The sequence below is a fragment of the Oratosquilla oratoria genome, chromosome 11, assembly GCF_046742065.1.
Source record: "Oratosquilla oratoria isolate Oo_2021 chromosome 11, ASM4674206v1, whole genome shotgun sequence".
Taxonomy (NCBI): domain Eukaryota; kingdom Metazoa; phylum Arthropoda; class Malacostraca; order Stomatopoda; family Squillidae; genus Oratosquilla; species Oratosquilla oratoria.
In genome coordinates this window covers 26,303,596-26,327,915 of record NC_134787.1, presented here as the reverse complement: position 1 = coordinate 26,327,915, position 24,320 = coordinate 26,303,596, and the positions used below count along the sequence as shown (strand labels likewise).

The following is a 24,320-nucleotide window of genomic DNA, read 5'->3' as shown; positions in this document are numbered from 1 at the left end:
ATAATGATGGTGATAATGATGATAATGATGAAGATAATGATGATAATGAATATAATTATGATAATGAAGATGATGATTATAATGATGATGATAATGGTGATAATGATGATAATAATGATGATGATAATGATTATGATGATTATGATGATGACAATGATGATAATGATGATGGTAATGATGGTAATGATAATAATGATGATGATGATAGTAATGATAATGATAATAACGATAATAATGATAATAACGATGATAATGATAGTAACGATGATGATGATGATGATGATAATGATAACGATGATGATAACGATGATGATAAAGATGATGATAAAGATGATAATGATGATAATTATGAAGATAATGATAATTATGAAGATAATGATGATAATGATGAAGATAATGATGATGATGATGATGAAGATAATGATAATGATTATAATGATTATGATGATAATGATGATTATGGTAATGATAATGATGATAACGATGATGATAATGATGATGGTAATGATGATAATGATGATAATGATGATGATGATGATGATGACAATGATGATAATGATAATGATGCTGATAATAATAATGATGATAATGACGATGATAATGATAATGATAATAATGATGATAATGACGATGATAATGATAATGATGATAACGATGATGATAATGATAATGATTATGACAATGATGATGACAATGATAATGATAATGATAATAACGATGATAATTGTGATAATGATAATGATGGTAATGATAATAATGATGATAATAATGATAATGATGATAATGATGATAATGATAATGATGAAAATTATAATGGCAATGATAATGATAATGGCAATGATAATGATAATGGCAATGATAATGATAACGATCATGGTAATGATAACGATAACGATAACAATAATAATAACAATAACAATAACAATAACAATAATAATGATAATAATAATAATAATATTAATAATAATGATAACAAAATAATAATAAAATAATAATAATAATAATAATAATAATAATAATAATAATAATAATAATAATAATAATAATAATAATAATAATAATAATAATAATAATAATAATAATAATAATAATAATAATAATAATAATAATAATGATAATTTTTCAGTGTTGTTTGTGATATTTTTACCCGTATCTTAGTCTTACTTGGACTGCCTAAGCTGCCGGCACCTCGAGCTGGCCGTGCCAAGTGCCACAGACATTACTAAATTTAGCTAAGGCTTTGTAATTCCAAGTTACCACTTTGTAACCCTTGAGAACTAACTACTTCCGATGTTGTTGTTAGCACTAACAATCTAGCCAGCCCAAAGTAACCTGTAGGAAAAAGGGACGGGGTTAGATGTTCTACCCCTAACCTTAACCTTATTCTAGTAGGAATACCAAAAGTTGGTTGATTATATCCAGTTATAGTGAGATAGATGACTGTATTTGACTTAAAGTATTTCCAGAATCCTAGTCTTGCATGAATATCGGCTGCATTATTACACTACCGATTATGTAAACATTGTTACTGTATTTCGTAACCAATATTTTTATCTGGACAGTATCTTATTGGTAGTAAAGGATATGTTAGGGTATTAGTTCTGTTTGAGTATCATGCAAGTACATTTTTCACTTCTCTTTGCATTTGAAACATTATTTTTTCTCTGGAATGGTTACATTAGTTCAAGTTAGGTTAGGAGCTAATGGACAACATAAGTTTAATGTAATTAGAGTAACAGTATCTGTGTTTGCGCGATTCTAGAATTTTACCGGTTTATCTAAGTAAAGAAGCAGAAAGGGGTTATAGAAGTTTAAGTAATAAGCATTCTTTTATCAATCAATCTGTGGTATTATTTCAGTATCACACAAACACATTTTTCACTGTTCATTTTTGTATTCAAAGGTCTGTATTTTCTATGGAATGGTTAGGTTAGGAGCTATTAGACAATGTAAATTTCTTGATAAATATCCATGCTTAGATGATTCTGGAATTCCCAATCTAAGTATAAGTAAGTTACCCCAAGTTGGTCTCTTGTAGGATATCCACAGCTCCTAGCTATGGCCACCAAGAAGGCCCAAAGGTCATTCATTTGTATATTCTTCATCAAGTTGAGAGTAGTCGGTATTGTTTAGACAGAGGTTCACCAGTGTGCTTCATTATTTCTTCTGTTCTAGATCAACCCACTTCATTAATTGCACCAACTTATCTCAAATAAAAATCTTTTGCTAATGAATGTTTTATATAATATAAATTTACTTTGGTTGTGTAATGTAATGAATGCAACCCCCTTTCTTACATAAGTCATCCACGAAAACAATGACGGCAAAAATAAAGAAGACAAGTGTGGTATATAATTTGAAAATTATATATCAGTTATTGTTTATCTGTGGTGATATTGTATGTAGAAGCAATTTCATAAGAAAAAAATTTGAAAGCAGAAAAAAAAATTACAAGCCAACTTTTCATCATTACCCTTATCAGGGGGCTTTGGCTGTATGTTAATGTAAAGTAAAATCTCCTCAATGAAATGCAGCTGATACTTTAGGGTCTACCTTATTATATTGCGACTGCCCCTCTGTTATGCTGCCCCCCCCCCCCCCACTCTTAATACTATTATGTATCACTTCTCTGAATATTTATTTTTTCACCTCACCCCCACCCCTATGGTAGGGGAAAAAAGATAACTGCTACCAAATGTTCCCACTCAGATCATAAAAGGGGGGGAAAACAGGATGGAGTGATGGGACAAAACATTCTGCTCTCTGTAACCCTAATAGGTACATTCCTGTTAGAAGTCAAGTCAAGGGTCTGGAAAGAGTCTTGTCTGGTGATTATATCTTGGGCATTTTGATTCTGCTGCCAGGCCTATTCTGTGTTGGTACTGTTTCAATAAACACTGAGGTATTCAGGTTCCTAGTGATCAGTGTTAGATTAAGAATGTCAAAGACCATGGCATAGGAGGGAAAGTGTTTAAATGGATTAGAGCCTGGATCAGTGACAGAAAACCGTGGATCACCATAAATTGTGTAAAATCCAAATGGGGGAGTGTTTCTAGTGGAGTTCCCCAGGGCTCGGTTTTGGGTCCTTTAATGTTCATTATGCATATAAACAACTTGGACAATGGGATTGATAGTGATGTTAGTAAGTTTGCAGACAATACTAAAATAGAATGCCTAATTAGGTCAGGAGAAGATGCCAAGATTCTGTAGGAAGATCTTAACAAATTGTTCACATGGTCAGTAAAATGGGAAATGAACTTCAATATCTCAAAGTGCAGTGTGTTAAACATAGGTTTACATAACCCAGGAAGCAGGTATATCTTAGATAACACTTTTTTAGAGAGAACAGAGTGTGAGAGAGAGACTTCAAGAGCTCTAATGAGTTCTGACATTAAAACCAGTGCATTAGTACCAGGAATACAGCTAATGGAGCATTAGGTTTCATTGCAAAGATGGTTACAAATAAAACTGCATAAGTAATTATCAGAATTTATCTGGTGTTAGTCCCATCCTTGACTAAGCTGTACAGTTTTGGTCTCCGTTCTATAGAATGAATATCAGTTCACTAGAATCAGTACAGAGGAGAATGACCAAAATGATACATGGGCTCAAAAATTTACCTTATGAGGACAGGCTTAGGCACCTTAACTTACACTCTCTGGAAAGACACAGAGTGCAGGGTGATCTAATAGATGTGTTCAAGTGGATGGCTTTAGCATGGCTGATACTGATAAGGTGATCATATTAAGACAACAGGACAGGACTCGCTGTAATGTATATAAATTTTAAAAATTTATAGATTTAAGAAGGAAATAGGCAAGAACTGGATTACCAGTAGGGTGGTCAAAGAATGGAATAGACTTAGTAACCATGTAGTGAGCACTGAAACTATCAGTTGTTTTAAGAAAAGGTTAGACAACTTTATGGATGGGGATGACAGGTGGTAATGGACATGGAACAGCCTAGTGTAGGCCTTATGGTCTCTTGGAGTCTTTCATTCTTATGTTCTTATGTAATATTAAGTGGATACCTGAACATAGTCATCCCAGTATAGTTGTTGATTGTTGAGGGAGGAATTTCTTGGATGGGCTGGTATCAAAGTGAGTAAAGTTAAGTACAGAGCTTGGGAATTGGCCATGGGTTATTTGTTTTGTGATCTGTGTGTATATAGATAATCAGTTATGCAGAATTTTTAAATAACCTGCATTGCTTTCAGAGTATAGAATGGGGTATGCAAAATGTGTATTGCAGAATGTCCTTTGATTAACTAGTTTTTGGACTTAGAATATGACTAATGGTAATATAACAACTAGATTGGATACTTTTTTTGTAGATCATCACTAATAAATGTTACTTATTGCAGTTCAGTATGCTGTCCCTCCAATCTGCATTTCATCAAGGGGCACAAGCTGCAACTAAGTATTGGGCAGCAAGGCAGTGCAGCAGTGCCACAATCGCAGCCGCCAAGGAGAAGTTGGCATGTTTAGGCAATGGAGATGTTCTTCTGACCAAAGACCAGGCTTCAGGCATTGCAACAGTGACTGTCAGTAATGAAACCAAGAAAAATGCATTCTCAGGTGACTTAGATGAATGATCACATTTGGTTACTGGTCAATAACTTCATAATTTACTTTCCTATTTTTATTAATTGTTTTCCTGGACTGTTAATTTGTGTATATGCTAGGAAGGAGAGGAGGACTAATGAATAGGTAGTAGTTTAAGCTCATATGATTTTGTATCTAATATACTGCATTCAGAACAAGCTACCTATATTCAGTTTTTCTTGTGTTGTCTTGTTTTGTAACTTTATTTCAACCCAAGAGGTATTTCCAAGAAAAAAGTGAACTGTACAACAACATTAGTCATAAATGTAGATATTAATGTGTTGTTTCCCTCTCTTTGTGTATGCTTCTGTCTCTGTTTCTCTATCTCCCTTTCTCACTCTCTGTCTCTATCTGTTTCTGCCTCACTTTTCCTCTCTCTCTCTCTCTCTCTCTCTCTCTCTCTCTCTCTCTCTCTCTCTCTCTCTCTCTCTCACACTCTCATAGTCTCTTTCACATTCTCTCTCACAATCTCTCACATTCCCTCTCATGTACTGTCTCTGTCTCTCTCAATCTCACCCCCCTCTCTCTCTCTCTCTCTCTCTCTCTCTCTCTCTCTCTCTCTCTCTCTCTCTCTCTCTCTCTCTCTCTCTCTCTCTCTCTCTCTCTCTCTCTCTCTCTCTCTCTCTCTCTCTCTCTCTCACCTATCTCTCACACATGCACACACACCCAGTACTAAAAAGAATATAAAGAAATTAGAACGAGTACAAAGAGCAACAACAAGTTGGCACCAACTCTCTCCAAATTAACATACAAAAATCGTCCAAATTGGAATTACCAACTCTGGAACAAAGAAGAGAGAGAGGAGATCTCCTGACTATAGAATCATGAAAGGAATGGAAATCCTAGATAGAAATGATTTATAAAAATGGGGCAATGGAAGAACAAGTGGACAGAAAAGAAACTCAAAAAGGATAACTGTAGAAGAGATCTGAAAAAAATAGCTTCCCACATAGAGTACTGGATACCTGGAATGAATTAGATAAAGAAACAGTGTGTGCAAATGCTATTCAAGATTTTAAGAAAAAACTTGATGCTGAAAGACACAAAGACGGGTCACCTTTAGCATAGCTCCCTTCCCATATAATACAACTAGGTAAATACATGAATTGATGGTGCAATGGTAGCATTTGCGGCTGCCACTAAGGTGGTCCGGGTTCAAATCCAGCCCAGGGCTGAAATAATTTCAGTATCGCTGCGAGTCGTTACTCCAGCTCTCGTGGGCAGGAAGTGTGGGATGTGTGTGCACGTAAGGTCACAGCATTACCCATAGATCGGTCATATATGAGCTCTGAGCTCTCTTCCAGGAGGGAAATAGCTGTTGATCATGAGTCCAAAATGTGATCCAAGACCATGGTGAATCACACACATGGCTTGATGGCGCAGTGGTAGCATTTGCAACTGCTAACTCAGCAGTCCAACTTCGAATCCCACCCAAGGTTGAAATAATTTCAATATCACTGCGCTGTGAGCTGTTACTTCAACTCTCGTGGGCAGGGAGTTGGGTGTGTGTGTGTGTCAGGTCACAGCATTACCCATAGATCAGTCATACATGAGCTCTGAGCTCTCATCTGGGAGGGTAATTGCTGTCGATCACAAGTCCAACACTTGATCCAAAATCATGGTGAATTACACACACACACACATACACATACGAACAAAGATTGGATAAATTACATCTATCAACACTGGAACAGAAGAGAAAGAGGTGATTTGCTAAATATTTACAGAATTATGAAAGGGATGGAAGTTCTTGATAGAGACGACTTATTAAATGGGACAGAAGAGAAACAAGAGGACATGAGAAGAAGTTAAAGAAGGACAGTTACAGAAGAGATATGAAAAAGAATGGCTTCCCACACAGAGTGATTGATGTCTGGAACAAGCTAAATGGGGAAACAGTGAGTGTCAAAAATATACAAGATTTTCAGAACAAACTGGATCCGGAGAGATACAAAAACGGGTCACTACAAGCATAGCTCTCGTCCCATAAAATACAACTAGGTGAATAGAATACACACACTCATACATGTACATATGAGGAAAGACTAAAAGTACTGGGTCTACCAAGTTTGAAAGATCAAAGAGAAAGAGGTAACATGAGGTCACTAAAAGGGATAGATTGCATTGAAGTAAATTAAGAAAGACCATATGTTGAAAGGATGATATAGCCCAAGCTCAAACGATACATGAGTTCAAATCTAAATATACATACATATACCAAAGGCTTTTTCCCCCTTACAAGGGAGGTAGCCAAAAAGAAAAGGCATAAAAACCTGTTATGAGACTGAAACACTTGGTAGCAAACTCCAAGCTTTATTCAACAAAATAACGGCTCTCAGATCTATAACATAAACAGACAAAATATCTAGCGTTAGCCATACAACACATTAACACAACATAAACAATTTATGACAAACATGCAACACAGCATGAACACAGTACATAACAGGACAAAATAAACACACATAAACTTACACATCAACAGAGGAACTGCAAGAGGGGAACTACACTCGCCTGTGGTGCGACTGTAACTAACAGTACACAGTGATACCAAACATGAAAACAGTTACGCCAGTGTTGCCAGTGTACAATAATTACTGCCAGTGTACAATAATTACCACACCACCCATTCCATCCCTAATACACTCTGCTCCCCTCCACCCTCCCTCTTATCTTGGCACCTCCTGGATGATGGGTCATCCCTGCATCTTGTCCACTGTCTTGGGTCAGAGGTAGTGTCCCAAGACACAGCACATCCACAGCAAGGCCGCTTCATTTAATCGGCAACCCCCCCTCTCCGTCCCCTCATGCAGAAAAGGAGATGGGGAGAAATCCCTTCAGGCTGCGTCAAATTTTTCTCACAAATACTACCTCACCCCCCATACTCCCACCCATTCCACCTCTTGCATCACATTATCATCCATATACAACCATTCACCCCTGTCTTCTGTCCTCTCCCGTCCTTCCTTAACAGACATTCTCCTCTTCCCCAAAGCCCCTTTCACCCCATCCTCCATCTCATCCTAGGTCGCCCCCTCATGTTCACTCCCTCCACGTCTGCCTTCCATACCTCTTTTACTAGTCTTTCTTCACTCATTCTTTCCATATGTCCAAACCATCCCAATACTCTTTCATCCACCCTATTTCCCAACTCCCTTACCACCCCTGTTCTCCTCCTCACCTCCTCATCTCTCACTCTATCCAGCCTAGTAACCCCCATCATACTTCTCAGACACCTCATCTCAAACACATTCAAACTTCTCTCTTCCTCTCTTATGTTCCATGTTTCTGCCCCATACAGTACTGTTGTCACAATCACTCCTTCATACAATCTCCTCTTAGTCTCCATTACCAAATGTCTACTCCTCATTACACATTTTGATCCACCAAGGCATCTCCTCTCTTCTCTCAATCTACATTCTACCTCCACCTCCACTCCACCCTTTCCTGCTACATTCACACCCAAGTATCTAAAACTATCCACTTCCTCCAGTTGCTCTCCCTTAATGCTCACTTCCATTCTGCTGCCACTTTCACCCCTTGTACATCTCATCACCTTACTTTTACCCACATTTATCTTCAACTTCCTTCTTTCACACACTCCCAAACTCTGTCACCAACTTCCTCAGTCCCTCCTCTGATCCTGCTACAAGCACAGCATCGTCCACAAACAACAGCTGGCGCACCTCCCACTTTTCTCCATTTTCTTTAAACATCTCCAACCCCTGACCCACCACCCTTGCATTTACCTAATCTCAAACCATTCACTCTCTCTAAATATGATAATTGGAAATCAAAGATATAGATCAAGTTGGAACTGTACATGAATTTGAGTCTAGGTACAGAGCCCAACAAGTGTTGCTCTTTTCCTTTATACTACAGTTAGGTAAATACATTCTTTCATGGTCTCTCTTACATTCTCTCACATTTTCTCTCATATTCACTCTTGCATTCATTCTCATGATCTTTCACGTGTGAGAAAGCTTTAGGAAAAAGTAAGGATATTTATTGGGCCCTTATGGATTAGGAGAAAGCTGTTAAGAGCAGTCAAGAGTTTTTACAAGAGTAGTAGAGCCTGTGTTAGGATGGGAAATGGAGAATGGGATAGTGCAGGAGACAAAGGCAAAGGTAAAGGGCAGGAGAATGGAGATAATTAAAGAAAATGGGGGAAAAGTGGGAGGTGAGCCAGTTGTTTGCTGACAACACTGTGCTTGTGGCAGGATCAGAGGAGGGGTTAAGGGAGTTGGTGATGGAGTTTGAGGAGGTATGAGATAGGAGAAAGTTGAAGGTAAATCTGGGTAAAAGCAAGGTGATGAGATGTAAATGGGTAGAGGATGGCAGTGAGTTGGAAGTAAGTCTAAAAAGAGAGGCTGGAGGAAGTGGATAGCTTTAGGTATTTGGGGTCGCATGTGGTAGGAAAGGGAGGAGGTGGAGGTAAATTGTAGCCTGAGAGAAGCAAGTAAATGGCCTGGGGGATAAAAAGTGTTATGAGAAATAGGGATCTAGGAATGGATGCAAAGAGGAGATTGTATGAAGGGTTGATTGTGCTCACAGCATTGTATGGAGCAGAGACTTGGAATTCAAGGGAGGCAGAGAGGTAAAGTTAATGTGTTTGAGATGAAATGTCTGGAAAGTATGGTAGGGATTACTAGGTTGAAGAGAGTGGGAAACAAGGAGGTGAGGAGAGTGGGAGTGGAAAAGAAGATGGGAGATTGAACTGATGAAAGTGTATTAGGATGGTTTGGACACATGGAAAGAATTAGTAAAGGAAGATTAGTAAAAGAGGTGTGGAATGCTGAGGTGGAGAGAGTGAACTTCAGGGGACAATCGAGGATGAGATGGATGGATGGGATGAAGGGGATATTGAGCTAGGAAGGGAGAAGGCAGGAGATGGGGATGAGTGGAGAGTGACTGTGTACAGATGATACTGTTGTGCAAGGGTGGGGTAGTTGGATGAGGGGGTAGGGGGTGCTTATGTGTGTATGATTTTTTGATGCTACTGATCTCAGTATGTTTGATTCTTATCGGTTTTCACTGTTACGTATTTGATGTGCATTTATATAGCTCTAGTATACAGATAGGGAGCCAAGCTCGTGGAGTCCTATATTTTCTGCAATTGTCATTTCTCTTTTTTAAATTTATGTATGGTTCCAGCATGTGTTATTTTGTCTCCAGGGCTCTTCCAGAAGTTTATCCATTGATATGGGAAACTGAAATACCTCACATTTTTCAGTCACATAATTTTCAGTTATCATACCTTATTCATGTATGCTTGATGAGGATGACATTCCCAAGGCTGTCTGGCCAAGCAGCCCCATCTCCACAAGGAATGCCGTAGCTGGAACGGATTTTCTCAAATCCCTTATGGAGTATATGTTGTGTTATTGCTTTTTGTAATTGTGTACAATGCAGTCTTCCATAATGTGTTGAATAAGTATGGGGTAAAGTGTGTTCATCCATCCACCTCTGGTATAAGGGCTGGATGGTGGCTACTTTGCAGCCTGTCCTCTTGTGGGAGAGAGGACTAAGAAGGATGGATGTCAGGGAGCCTGGCATGTAGTAGTGTGTTGTCTTTCATTCTATTGATGGTGCAGTGGGCAATAAGCTCATAGATATGCTCCTGGAGGTGAGTATTTGGTGGTTATGGGAGAAGAGAAGAGAGTATTTATGTGAGATAAAGGTATTTGAGTGTTGATTTGATGTTACTGCATTTTTTTTTTTTTTTTTTTTTTCTTAACCTTGTTTTTATCTTACTTTCTGTGGAGACCATACTACTGCTACATATTCCAGTCCTGGATGGATTAAATCTAATTTCTTCATCATTATCTTCGTCTATGTAGTAAAAGGCCACTAATGTTTTTTTGGCAGTTCTTATGTCTTCCATACAGTCTTACTGATATGTTTGTCAGATGACACTTATCAACATTTCAAAATCTCTTTTTTTTTATTGACTTCCTTTCCATTTTCCCTTTGTAATTGACTTACTTTCCATAAAATTATTTACTGGTCTCTGAGAGCCAGAATTTAGCATTTTCTGGCATTGAAATTAATTTTTCACTATTGACTCCAAGTATATATAGTATCTAAACCTTTCTGTATCAGCACAGTTCCTTTCCTCTTTCATTCTTCATATGGTCACTGGTAAACATGTTTGCATAGTTTGTACTTTCCATTGTGTCATTTGTGTGGACTGAGGGACATGTATGTACCAAAGGTGAGGCCTAGGATTTTGGGTCTTTCGTCCAGTGGGAGAAGTTAACCATTCAGTTTGCCTATTGGATGTTTCTCTGATTCATGGTGGTCACTGTCATTAATGTAATTAATTAATAGGAAGCTCGCTGGCTGAGCGGGTTGAATCCTGCCACCGGCGAAGTTGAACCAAGAGCATGGTTCATTAGATTCCACGCTACAAAGCCATCTGTGTGGGGTACCATCCTAGCCTTCTGGTAGGGGGGAATTTGTGACATTAAACCATATCTTCACTGTCATTAGTGATTTCTTAGGGGAGCCATTATCTTTGTCTCAGCCCCTGGTTCTGGTTCATGGATTGAACCACCCATGACACTCATGTTTACCTCCCATACCAAATGACAAGACCAAAGCACTCACAAATGCAGAGGACCTGACTGAAAACACACAATAATTATGAAATAGCTGCTAAGAGCACAAATCTGCTAAGATCAATGGCTAAGAAATGATAGAATGGAAGCATCTCCTCAAAAACTATTAGTAACATTACTCATGGAAGCTCGCTGGCTGAGCAGGTTAGGGCGTCATTACTTGTGGCAAAGGTCGAGGGGATGGCGGTTCGAATCCTGTCACCAGCAAAGTTGAACCAAGGGCATGGTTCATTAAATTCCATGATACAAAGCCCTATGTGAGGGGTACCGTCCTAGCCTTCCGGTAGGGGGGAGTTTGTGACATTAAACCATATCATCATATCACTCACCCCAGACAACCATGAATTAAAGAACATCCATTAGTGAGATTGAATTACCAAGCCTCTGCATTGGAAAAGAACCCAAACATTATAGGACTCACTTATGATATTGACAATACCTTCAGCCCACACATCAAAGATCTGACAGTGAAAATCAGCAAGAAAGTATTCAATTTTACATGATATGATATAATGATATGGTTTAACGTCACAAACTCCCCCCTACCGGAAAGCTAGGACAGTGCCCCTCACAGAGGGCTTTGTAGCACAAAACAATTTTACATAAAGTCGTGAATTTCTCTCTCTTGTATGGTCCCACATTACATTGGGATTAGCAGGGCCCATAAGTTACTCGGGAAAGAAATACCATGTTGTTTTGGAATTGTTTATGTGCGGCATTGTAGGATGAGTGTGTCCTTTGTATGGTGATTGAATCTTTGGTAGTTTGATTCTGTGTTGGTACTGTTTTAATACTGGATGGTGTCCTTCGTGCGAGTGTACCGATGTTGTTTTTACTTCTCTTGCAGCCCTCAGGTAAATAGCAAGCCTCCATGCAGAACCATAAGTCACTTAAGGGAGATATATAGTGTTGTCTAGGGGTTGTTAGAGTGGGGCATAGTAGTATGAAGTGTTCTGTGTCATCTGTGTGGCAGTTGCATCTAGGGCAGTTTGAATCTGTGACCAGATCTATTCTGTGTTGGAATTTTTCTAATGCTGGGTGGTGTCCAGAACACAAGTGTGCTAGTATGGTTCTTATCAAGTTTGGGAGGATTTTATTCTGTGGGGCTTATGTGTGGGGGTTCTTGTTGGTGTATTTAGTTTGGCAGTATGTCTTGAAGAACAACATAAGAACATAAGAATAAGGAGACTGCAAGAGACCATAAGGCCTACACTAGGCAGTTCCATGTCCATCACTACCTGTCATCCCCATCCATAAAGTTATCTAATCATTTACATAAGAACATAAGAATGAAGGAGACTGCAAGAGACCATAAGGCCTACACTAGGCAGCTCCATATCCATCACCACATGTCATCCCCACTCATAAAGTTGTCTAACCATTTCTTAAAACAACTGATAGTTTCAGCGCTGACTACATGGTTACTAAATCTATTCTATTCATTAACCACCCTATTAGTAAACCAATTCTTGGCCGTTTCCTTCTTAAATCTAAATTTGTCCAGTTTAAATCCATTACCACGAATCCTGCGCCGTTTTTTTAATATGATGACCTTGTTTGCATCACCCTTGTTAATGCCTTTGATCCACTTGAACACCTCTATTAGCTCATCCCACACTGTGTTTTTCCAGAGTGTAAGTTAAGGACTTTTGTAATGATTTGGTGTGAGACTGTGTATGTATTTTTATGTGCATGTTTCCTGTGGTTTAGATTGTGGGTTGTTATAGATCAGGGGTACTCAAACTGGGGTTCGCGAACCCCCAGGGGTTCACAAGAAGATTTCTAGGGGTACTTAGATGAGAGGGGTGCTCAGATGAGAGGGAGGGTGGGAGGGGTGTGGAGTGTATTTAGGGATGAAATGGGTGGGAGTGTTTTTATGCCTTTCCCTTTTTGGCTACCTCCCTTGGAAGGGGGAAAAAGCCTTGGTATATGTATGTATGTATGTATGTACTTAGATGGCTGACAAAAAACGTATTTCAAATAGTGGTAGTTGTGGATTATGAAATTCCGTGCTAGCAGTGTGTGTTCCTTCAACCTCACTGTTCTACGCTGGTTTCTAAATTAACAGTGTTGATTATTCTCACCAAGTTCTGGTCTAAAATTAGTGAAATTTACCCTGTTGTATCTGAAAAAGTTTTGAACTCTTTACTGATGTTTCCTAGCACTTACCTGTGCGAGCAAGGATTTTCAACGCTGTTGAATATGAAAACTAAACATCGATCACGACTTAATGTCGAGCATGACCTACGATTGTGCCTATCTAATACTGCTCCTCGAATTGAGAAACTTGCTTGTAACAAACAGGCACATCCCTCACACTGAAGTTCATTATTGATTGATACTTAAGAAAATAGTTTCACTCCTGCATGTGTAGCATCATTGTAAAATATTTGCAATACTGATGTTTCTTCTGAATAGTCATTAAAATTTGAATAATTTTATAATATCCTTTGCAGAATTATTGTACTTTAATGAGTTAGTCAATAAATTACCATTCTCTTCATTGTCAGATTAATGGGGGTTCGGGAAGATGATCTTATAACTCAGGGGGTACTTAACGAGAAAAAGTTTGAGAACCCCTGTTATAGATGTTTATGTAGTATATAGGTGTAGTTTTTTTGTGTTGCAGATGATACTTGTGAAATGTAATGTGAAGGATGTATAGTGTATAGGGTTCTGGCATACAGTTGTTCCTGTCATTTCCATGTGGTGTTTTATGGGGAGGATTTTTGCTTCTATATGTAGATATCTTGTAGAGATTGTATTGGTGCATCCTGTTTTAACTCTCCGTACTCCATTTTGCAAGGTTTGTAAATTGTTTGTGTTCATTTTGCTGATTGTTGGTAACTATGCTGTGGAGGCTTAGTCAAGGATAGTTTTTGTGAATTGCTTGTAGATGGTTATTAGAATTCACATTTGAATTTGAGTGTCAGTAGAATTCTGAAGTACAGTTGATAGATGCAAATCAAATAATAGAATGGTAAGTAAATGGTATGGAGGAAAATTTAGTAATAGACAACCCACCCGGGGGTAGGGGGGGGGGGGGGCTTATGAAGCGGCCTTGCTGTGGATGTGCTGTGTCTTGCAACACTGCTTCAGACCCAGGGCAGTGATCAGGATGCAGGGATGACCCATCATCCAGGAGGTGCCAAGATAAGAGGGAGGGTGGAGGGGAGTGGAATATGCAGGGAATGGAATGGGTGGGAGTGGTTTCTATGCCTTTTTCTTTTTGGCTACCCCCCCATGTAAGGGGGGAAAAGCCTTTGATATATGTATGTATGCCAAGATAAGAGTGAGGGAAGAGGATGGAGGGGAATGGAGTATGTTAGGGATGGAATGGGTGGGAATTGTTTTTATGCCTTTGTTTTTTTGGCTACCTCCCTTGTAAGGAGGAAAAAGCCTTCAGTATATGTCTTTATGTATGTATGTATATTTCAGGAAAGATGATGGTACAGCTTTGTGGTGTTATGGATGAGCTTGAGGCCTGGACTGAGGGCAGGGGTGTCATTCTTCAGTCAGCTGGAAATGCCTTCTGCTCAGGAGGAGATTTGACCACAGTGCGTAACATCAGCAACCCCAGTGATGGTTTCCTCATGTCATCATTGATGCATCATACTCTCACAAGATTTTATTGTCTTCCATTCATCACTGTTACTCTTGTGCAAGGGAAGGCTATTGGGGGTGGAGCAGAGCTTGCAACTTTAAGTGATTTTCGACTATTTACTCATAAGGGTGAAGTTGCTTTTGTACAAGCAAAGATGGGTGTAGTGACTGGATGGGGTGGTGGAACAAGACTGGTGAAATTAGTTGGTGCTAAGCAGGCTCTTCATTTGATGGCTTCTTGTTCAAAATTAAATGCAGAGAAAGCTTTGGAAATTGGTTTTGCTGATGGCATCGTTGACCACGAAAACAGGAATGTGCAAACACATGACTGGCTTGCTCAATACACTAGTCATGATCCAGAAGTTGTTCAAGCCATGAAAAGAATTGTTATTGGGGGTAGAGACTTGAGTCTTGCTGATAGTTTATGTTTGGAGAGGAACATTTTTGCTCCTCTGTGGGGTGGCCCAGCAAATCAAAAGGCATTGTCTCAGAATATTAAACATAAATGAAATTGTTTCCATGATAATTTTATATTTATGATTAGTTAGATGTCCTATTTTTATGATAAAGGTGAATATATTTTTACAGGTGTTTTATTATATCTTCCTATTAATGTCAAAAGGCATAATTCCACTCCCATTCACCACCCTTCCCTACCTCTCATCTTGGCTCCTAGCATCTTTCCCATTGTCCTGGGTCAGAGGTAATGCAGCAAGACATAGCACATCTACAGTAAGGCCTCTTCATTTAATTGGCAACCCCCTCCTCCCCTTTAAGAAGTAACAGTCAACAAGTTTTCCATCACATTTTACAGTATTACTCAAGGAAACATGGACATACAGCATCACTGTGAGCAGCAGTATTTCTATATTCTATTTTATAGTTGAATGAAGCTAACTTGAGAGCCCATCTTTGCAACTTGGTAGAGGCCAGTGGTGGAACTGGCCTCTAGGGACTGAATAGAGACACTAGAGGGTGATGATCAGTAATAAGCGTATATGGGCTTCCATAGAAGAACTGTCTGAACCTTTCAACGCCAAAAACAATACTCAAGGCTTCCTTATGTGAGTGACAGTTAATGTACAGGATGTAAAAGCAATAAGTCTGTAATAGCCATCAATAACATGGGAAAGAATGACACCAATGAGGAATGTCAAAGGATAAGTACAAAGGTAGGGTTTTGTCAAAGTGAACTAGTGTATCAGAATGTAGCAGTATTGACTTTGCATTTGAAAAAAAATTATCTTCTATCTTTGTCCATCTCCATTTGACATTTTGTCATAATCTATCCAAGGGAACCTGGACAGTTGCATATCTTCTAGGAACCTTGAGTAGAACATAATCAGGCGTAAAAATTATTTCAAACCAGTTACATTATTTCTCCCTGTCTTCTCCTTTTCTGCATTAGGGGGGGTCGCCGATTTAATGAAGTGGCCTTGCTGTGTCTTGTGACACTGCTTCTGACCCAGGGCAGTGGACAAGATGCAGAGATGACCCATCATCCAGGAGGTGCCAAGATAAGAGGGAGGGTAGAGGGGAGTGGAGTATGTAGGGGATGAAATGGGTGGGAATTTTGAAAGTAATAAAAAGATGTTTTGGAAAGAAATTAAGAGAGGAAGAGGAGGCGAATCAAGTAGAGAAGAAAAGGTAAAAGGTGCAGATGGAGAGATGATAATGGAAGAGAAGGCAGTAAGGGGAAGATGGGCAGAGTATTTAAGGGAGTTGCTAAATGTGAAGGAGGATGGGGAGGGAAAGAGTGTTGCAGTGGGAAATGCTAAGAAAATGACTGATGAGTGAGGAAAATGGAGGAGAAATAAGGAAGGATGAAGTGAAGGCAGTTGTTAAGATGATGAGAGGAGGTAAGGCACCTGGTCTGGATGGATGCCATGCAAAATGTCTAAAAGAGGGAGGTACAGTGGTGGTGGACTGGCTGGTGAGGTTGTTTAGTATTTGCTGGAGAGAGGGTAGAGTGCCGGAGGACTGGAGGAGTGCCTGCATGGTTCTGCTTTGTAAGGGAAGGGGGGACAGGTGTGAGTGTGGTGGCTTTAGAGGGATTAGTTTGTGAGTGTGGTTGGGAAGACTTGGAAGAGGAGCAGAGGGAGTGGTTGGTGAGGATCAGTGTGGATTTGGGACAGGTAGAGGTTGTGTATATATATATATAGACTTGTGTTGCTCTACATTGGTTAGAGGCATACAAGATAAACTTTTCATGTCTTCTCGTCTTTATTGTGTTGCCTCCGTGACTGGTGCTTTCCATCAATGGAGGTGACAAAGAAAATGGTGACAGTTACCAAAAATATATTTTACAACTTATAATCAAATGGTGGCAGTTGCCAACAATATTTTACAACTCATCATTCTAACATCTTATGTCTATATATTTACCTCTATATACATTATGGAAGGGGAGAAAGTGGCAGCAGACTGGAAGTATATTTTATGGGAGAGGGACTAGAGGAAGTGGATAGTTTTAGATACTTGAGTGCAAATGTGGCAGGAAAGGGAGGAGTGGAGGTGGAGGTAGAATGTAGGTTGAGAGAAGTGAGTAAATGCCTTGGGGGATTAAAAAGTGTAATGAGAAATAGACATTTGGGAATGGATGCTAAGAGGAGATTGTATGAAGGAGTGATTATGCAGACAGCACTGTACAGGCAGAAACATGGAACATAAGAGAGGAGTTTGTGTTTGAGATGAGGTGCCTGAGAAATATGATACAGGTTACTAGGCTGGATAGAGTGAGAAATGTGGAGAACGGGGGGTGGAAAGGGAGTTAGGAGATAGGGTTGATGAAGGAGTATTGGTATGGTTTGGACACATGGAAAGAATGAGTGAAGAAAGATTAGTGAAAGAGTTGAACATGAGGGGGTGACCAAGGATGAGATGCATGGATGGGGGTAAAATGAGCAGTGGGAAAGAGGGGAATGTCTGTGGAGGAAGGATGGGAGAGGACAGAAAATAGGGGTGAATGCAGAATGGTTATGTATGGATGATGCTGTGATGCATGAGGGGGAGTGTGTAGGTGATGTGGGGTGAGAGAGTATGTGTGAGAAATTAATTGACACAGCCTGAAGGGATTTCTCCCCGTCTTCTCCTTTTCTGCTTGAGAAGATGGAGAGGGGGGATCACCGATTTAATGAAGCGGCCTTGCTGTGGATGTGCTGCATCTTGCAACACTACTTCTGACCCAGGGCAGTGGGTGAGATGCAGGGATGACCCATCATCCAGGAGGTGCCAAGATAAAAGGAAGGGTGGAGGGGAGTGGAGTATGTTAGGGATGGAATGAGTGGGAGTGGTTTTTATGCCATTGTTTTTTGGCTACTTCCCTTGTAAAGGGGAAAAAGCCTTTGGTATATGCATGTACATTATGGAATGTATGGACACTCAGTATTTACTTTAACTCTTTATACATCTATAGTATACGAAGTGATGAAATTATGCTAGCAGCTATCATATGGTAATGTTGTATGGCTGACTCCCCAGTCAGGATGCACGTGCCTTGAGAGTTGACTTCTGAGGTCAAGCCAAACTGACTACAGGTCACATCATGCAATAGGTAGTCCATTGAAAACTTGCTGATACCACCAGATCTGATGTCATATAGCTAATGCATGCAGGTGATAGCTAGTATATAGATAATTGATACTCAATCTACAGGCATTTCTTGCAACAGATGCTTGGCACAGCTACCACTCGCTGACCACAGCAAAGTTAATGTTCAAAGAAGATAAAAATATAACAATTTGATATACAAGATAAATGTACATGAATTTTGAGCAATTTCATTATAGGAAAATACTACTGTTTAAAATTGACTTAATCTTAAAAACATGTTGAAGTAGATATTTCTGTTCACCAAGGCAAAATGCAATCTCATGAGGAGATAGCTTGAATACAAAGGTTGTAATGGAGGAGAGGAGTAGAGTGGAAATTGAGAGGGTGAGTGTCCTCTATAGAAGGAGTAATACTGACTGATGATGGAACATTCTCTATATCAAAGCCACAGGGAGTTCTTTTGAGATGATCTTTGTGCAATGCAGTTTTTGTAAGATTGTGCAACCTGAGTGCGTTGACTTTATTATTTGATTCCTGTCCAATGATAGGAAAAGGTCCGGTGAATTTAGGGGAGGGCTTTGAGGTGAGAGTGTGGTTAAGGATGTAAACAATGTTTCCAAGTTCAAATTAACGATCTCTCGCTGATTGGTTATGCAGACAGGCCATATCATCCTTAGCCAGATTAAGAATATTATGGATTCTTTATAAAAGAATGTTGTAATTTGCTAATTTGGCCTTAACATAATCACTGAAACTGTAAATGGGAGGTAATTCTGAAACACGAAGGTTATATGGGAGTCTTTTGTCCAAGCCAAAGAGGTCTTAATGAGGTGATTCTGATATAGACCTGTTTATGGCACTGTTAATGCAAGTTTGAATCATGGGGACATGATCATCCCCAGAAGGGTGAAGATCAGAAGCAAGGTGTAGAATATTGAGAATCTTTTAGTTATGGCATTCAACTAAGCCATTTGAACTAGGGTGATTTGAAAGGATTTGCAAATGTTTGAAAGAATCTCATTGTTGAACTTAGTCCCATTGTCAGAAATCAGAGTTGTATAGAATGAATAATTCTCCTATCATGTGTAGCCCCTGTTCACCTAGCAGTGAATAGGTACGGGATGTTAGTCAAGGAGTTGTGACCCTGCTGTCCCGGTGTGTGGTATGTGAGTGGTCTCAGACCTACCCAGAGATCGGCAAATAATGAGCTCTGAGCTCACTGCCGTAGGGTGGTGTCTGGCTGTCTCGAACAGAGGCTGCAGCAGATCCGAGCTGAATACACACATATATATATATATATATATATATATGTATATATATATATGGATATATATATATATATATATATCCATATATATATATATGTAATGTATATGTATACACACACACACACATATATATATATATATATATATATATATATATATATTAGGAAGGTATAATGTAGTGGCACATTTGTAAAATGAGACTTATTAACCCCTATCCTCTCCCGTCCTTCCTCAACAGACATTCCCCTCTTTACCAATGCCCCTTTTACCCTATATGTACAAATGTGCACCAAACCATCAGTAATGAGTGAAGGTCGTCCACTTTGTTCCTCATCATGCACATTTGTACAGCCATCTTAGCTCTCACCCATTTCCGCACCATCCCATCACTCATAATGTTTTCTCCATACACTTCACTGATCTGACGATGAACTTCAGCCGCTTTCACGCCTTTAGCAGTAAGAAAACAAATCATGGTGCGTATTTCACAGTCGGCGGCATTCTCAATCGGAGGCATTTCAAATACTCACAAACAAACTTGAACAGGGCCAGATGATTCCGTAATCATATTGAAAAATAGATTACAGTACTGGCTTTCATGTAAAAATGAAATTGTTACGATGAGTCTACTTGTTTAATTTTTATTTCAAAACGAAGCGTACTTAAAAAACAACACGCCTCGTGTGTATATATATATATATATATATATATATATATATATATATATATATATATATATGGGGATTCCAAATAACCGACCTTGGTCGGCCCTATGGTCGGTCGGATGTCTGGAAAAGTCGGATGTTTGGATGGTTGTCTGGACGGGCACTAAGAAAATGCTAATAAATGTAATAATAAATAATAAAAGTATATAAAATATTTAAAGTTGTATTCACCCTTAAATGTATAATGGCTCCTCTCAAGAACTTGAAAACCATTGTAGATCAACAGGAACACTTATAACTAGTAGTTGATAGAAGAATCATCCGTGACTTCAGTAGGTGTTGAAGATGTTGTAGGCTGAAGCAAGGCAACGTCTGGCATTGGAGAAGGGGTATCAGGAACATTCTTGTGACATGCGCCAAAACAGTCCTATTTCATCAGCAGTGTAGATTTGTTCTGCACTTAACTGATAATCCTATACTAACTGAGCAAAATTTTCAATGTACGCATCAGCATCTTCACAGTCAGCATTTTTTTTTTTTTTACCAGCAATCACAAGCTTTCTGATACCGTGCCGAAGCTTGAAGTTACGTAGCCACCCGTCTGAGAAGTTACACGGTTCACTGATGTTCATTTGCTGGTCAAATTCCTTGGCTTTTTCAACAATCAAATATCCATGCACAGGTTTTCCATTACTGTCATTCCGTGTCATTTTGTACCACTACCACAAAGCCTTGTCCAGTATTTCCAGTTTAGGCTTGCTTAAAGTTTTCCGTCTTGATAAACACTTGTTAGATTTTGTGGCAGCATAAAACCTAAACAAGTTATAAGAACATAAGAACATAAGAAATAAAGGAGACTGCAAAAGACCATAAGGCCTACACTAGGCAGCTCCGTATCCATCACCACCTGTCGTCCCCATCCATAAAGTTGTCTAATCGTTTTTTAAAACAACTGATAGTTTCAGCGCTTACTACGTGGTTACTAAGTTTATTCCATTCATCGACCACCCTATTTGTAAACCAATTCTTGCCTATTTCCTTCTTAAATCTATATTTGTCCAGTTTATACCCATTACTGCGAGTCCTGCCCTGTTGTTTTATTATGATGACCTTGTTTGCATCACCCTTGTTATAGCCTTTGATCCACTTGAACACTTCTATTAGATCACCCCGCACTCTGCGTCTTTCCAGAGAGTGTAAGTTTAGGTGCCTAAGCCTCTCTTCGTAAGGCAAATTTCCGAGTCCTTGTATCATTTTGGTCATTCTTCTCTGTACTGATTCTAGTGAATTTATGTCCATTTTGTAGGACGGAGACCAAAACTGTACCGCATAGTCCAGGATGGGTCTAACTATTGCTAGATAGAGTTTAATAATTACCTCTGCACTTCTATTTGTTACCGTCCTAGCAATGAAGCCTAATGCTCTGTTTGCTTTATTTCTGGCGCTAATGCACTGCTTCCTGGTTTTAAGGTCCGGACTCACCAGAACTCCTAAGTCCCTCTCGCACTCAGATTTTTCTAAAAACGTGTCATCTAAGTTGTATCTATTTTCGGGGTTGTGTAGCCCTACGTTTAACACGCTACACTTAGAGATATTGAAGTTCATTTGCCATTTCACCGACCATGTTAACAGTTTATCAAGATCATCCTGCAGAATCTGGGCGTCTTCTCCTGACCTAATTAGGCGTCCTATTTTAGTGTCGTCCGCAAACTTACTAACATCACTATTTAACCCATCGTCTAAGTCGTTTATATACATAATGAACAATAAGGGACCCAAAACCGAGCCCTGGGGGACACCGCTAGTAACATTGCCCCACCTAGATTTTATTCCATTTATGGTGACCCGCTGTTTTCTGTTACTAATCCAAGCTCTAATCCATTCTAACACTTTTCCTCCTATGCCATGGGCTTTGATTTTATTTAGTAGTCTCTGGTGTGGCACTTTGTCGAACGCTTTGCTAAAGTCAAGGTAAATAACATCGTAATTTTCATTGTTGTCTGACGCCTTATATACCTTAGTGTAAAAGGATAGAAGATTAGTCACGCATGACTTACCTTTGGAGAAACCATGCTGTGAATCACGAATTAAATTATGCCCTTCAATGTGTTCTCTGAGTCTATTTACTATTATTGATTCAAGCATCTTTCCTATAACCGACGTCAAACTGATTGGCCTGTAGTTGCATATGGTCGATCTATCTCCCTTCTTAAAAACAGGAACAACGTTTGCCTGCCTCCAAGCAGTTGGAACAGAACCAGTGTCTACCGATTTATTGAATATTTCAGTTAACCGGTCGCAGATTTCAAATCTACACTCCTTAAGCATTCTTGGAAAAATTTCGTCCGGACCCGGAGATTTTGTAGCTTTAAGTCTGTCAATCTGCTTGATAACTTCTTCTTTACTAATGCTGATATTAGTTAGGCTATTTTCTTCATCCCCTCTGAAAATCGGATCACAGTCAGGTACTTTATCTAACCTCTCATTAGTAAACACCGATAGAAAATAATTGTTAAACTCCTCACTCATTTTTTCTTCCGATTCTATCATGACATTTTCATCGTTTTTAATTGGTCCTATTCTTTCTTTATTTTTTGTTCTATAGAGGTGAAAGAAACCCTTTGGGTTGGATTTTGCTTGACTGGCAACCTTGATTTCATAATTACGTTTCGCTGAACGTGTATTCCTTTTAACCAGCTTTGCCATTTCGTTATATCTTGATCTAAGGTGTGATTCCCCGTTTTTTATTTTTACGTAAAGTCCTCTTTTAATTCCGATCTCATGTTTCAATCTGTCCGTCATCCATTTGGGAGTATTACTATTTTTTCGTATTGACTTTAGGGGGATAAATGTGTTTTGTGCATTAATAATTAGATCTGCCAGATTGCTGTACATCTCATCCAAAGTACTGACCTGATTTTTGGGCCGTCGCCCCGAATCGACCTGACCCAAGGCACGCGCATCACTCTCTTTGACCCAGACCTGACTTAAGGTATGCGTAGTTCTCTCTTTGACCCAGACCTGACCCAAGGTACGCGTATCCTCCTTGACCCACTTCTGATTATCAGCCCCGCAACGAGAATCAAGAATGTTTGAAACGTCCGGATTGTTTTTCGTATTCAATTTCAAATAGGTTTTTATATTGTCAAAGTTTGCTTTCCTGAAGTCTGGTACTTGAACGTTATTTGTACTTTTTATTTTTTCCCAAATAATATTAAATCTTATTTCTTGATGATCGCTAAAGCCTAGACTATCGCCCACTATTATGCTGCTAATTTGGTGCTCATTATTTGTTAGAATTAAGTCCAGGGTATTTTGTCCCCTCGTAGGATCGGTAATCATTTGTTTTAGGAAATTATCCTGCACCACATCTAGGAATTGTTTCGCTTCATGATCTCCTATTAAAGTTTCCCAGTCAATGTTTCTATAGTTAAAATCTCCCATGATTACAACGTTTTTGTACTGGGACGCTCTGTGAATTTCATGAATTAGGGAATCAGTCTGCTCAATGCTAAGGTTAGGAGGTCTATACAAGACGCCAATAATAACTTTCTTATTCTTGCCTATAATCTCTACCCAAGTTATCCTTTGCTTTCAAAATGTCCACCACTGTTGTCTTGCCAATGTTATATTCCCGACATGTTTCTTGTCTAGGAACACCTATTTCAACCTTTCTAATAATGTCCACTTTCTGTTCCCTGTCCAGTACAACACGCTTTCGTTTTCCACTCGTCGATGCAGCCATTTTCTCTCAGTCTGGGGGCGAAAAAACACCAGTTTGGTCTTTAGACCTAACCGGGTGTTTCGGCGGCTTTCTACCATTTCACACCCGTGAGCCTCCCAGGATATGAACCTGTACATCCCGTGCGTTACGCGGGTGCCCTACAAGTTGACTATGGAGGCGCAAACCACCAGTACCACTGTACCACAACCGCTTGTTGCCATAAAAGCCCGCCACAGGTGTGCTACCGATACGCCGCTACAGTAGGAATTAGTATACATTACGTA

The 24,320-nt window shown here is 39.3% G+C and overlaps 1 protein-coding gene across 1 annotated transcript; it reads left to right on the top strand.

The window, feature by feature from the left end:
• Nucleotides 1-1,333: 1,333 nt before the first annotated feature.
• On the top strand, nucleotides 1,334-15,410 carry LOC143029688 (ethylmalonyl-CoA decarboxylase-like). The gene is made up of 3 exons (XM_076192521.1): nucleotides 1,334-1,352; nucleotides 4,364-4,577; nucleotides 14,663-15,410. Exons 2-3 carry the CDS (start codon nucleotides 4,370-4,372, stop codon nucleotides 15,334-15,336), a joined length of 882 nt encoding a protein of 293 aa, XP_076048636.1. The 5' UTR covers nucleotides 1,334-1,352; nucleotides 4,364-4,369; the 3' UTR covers nucleotides 15,337-15,410.
• Nucleotides 15,411-24,320: the final 8,910 nt, after the last annotated feature.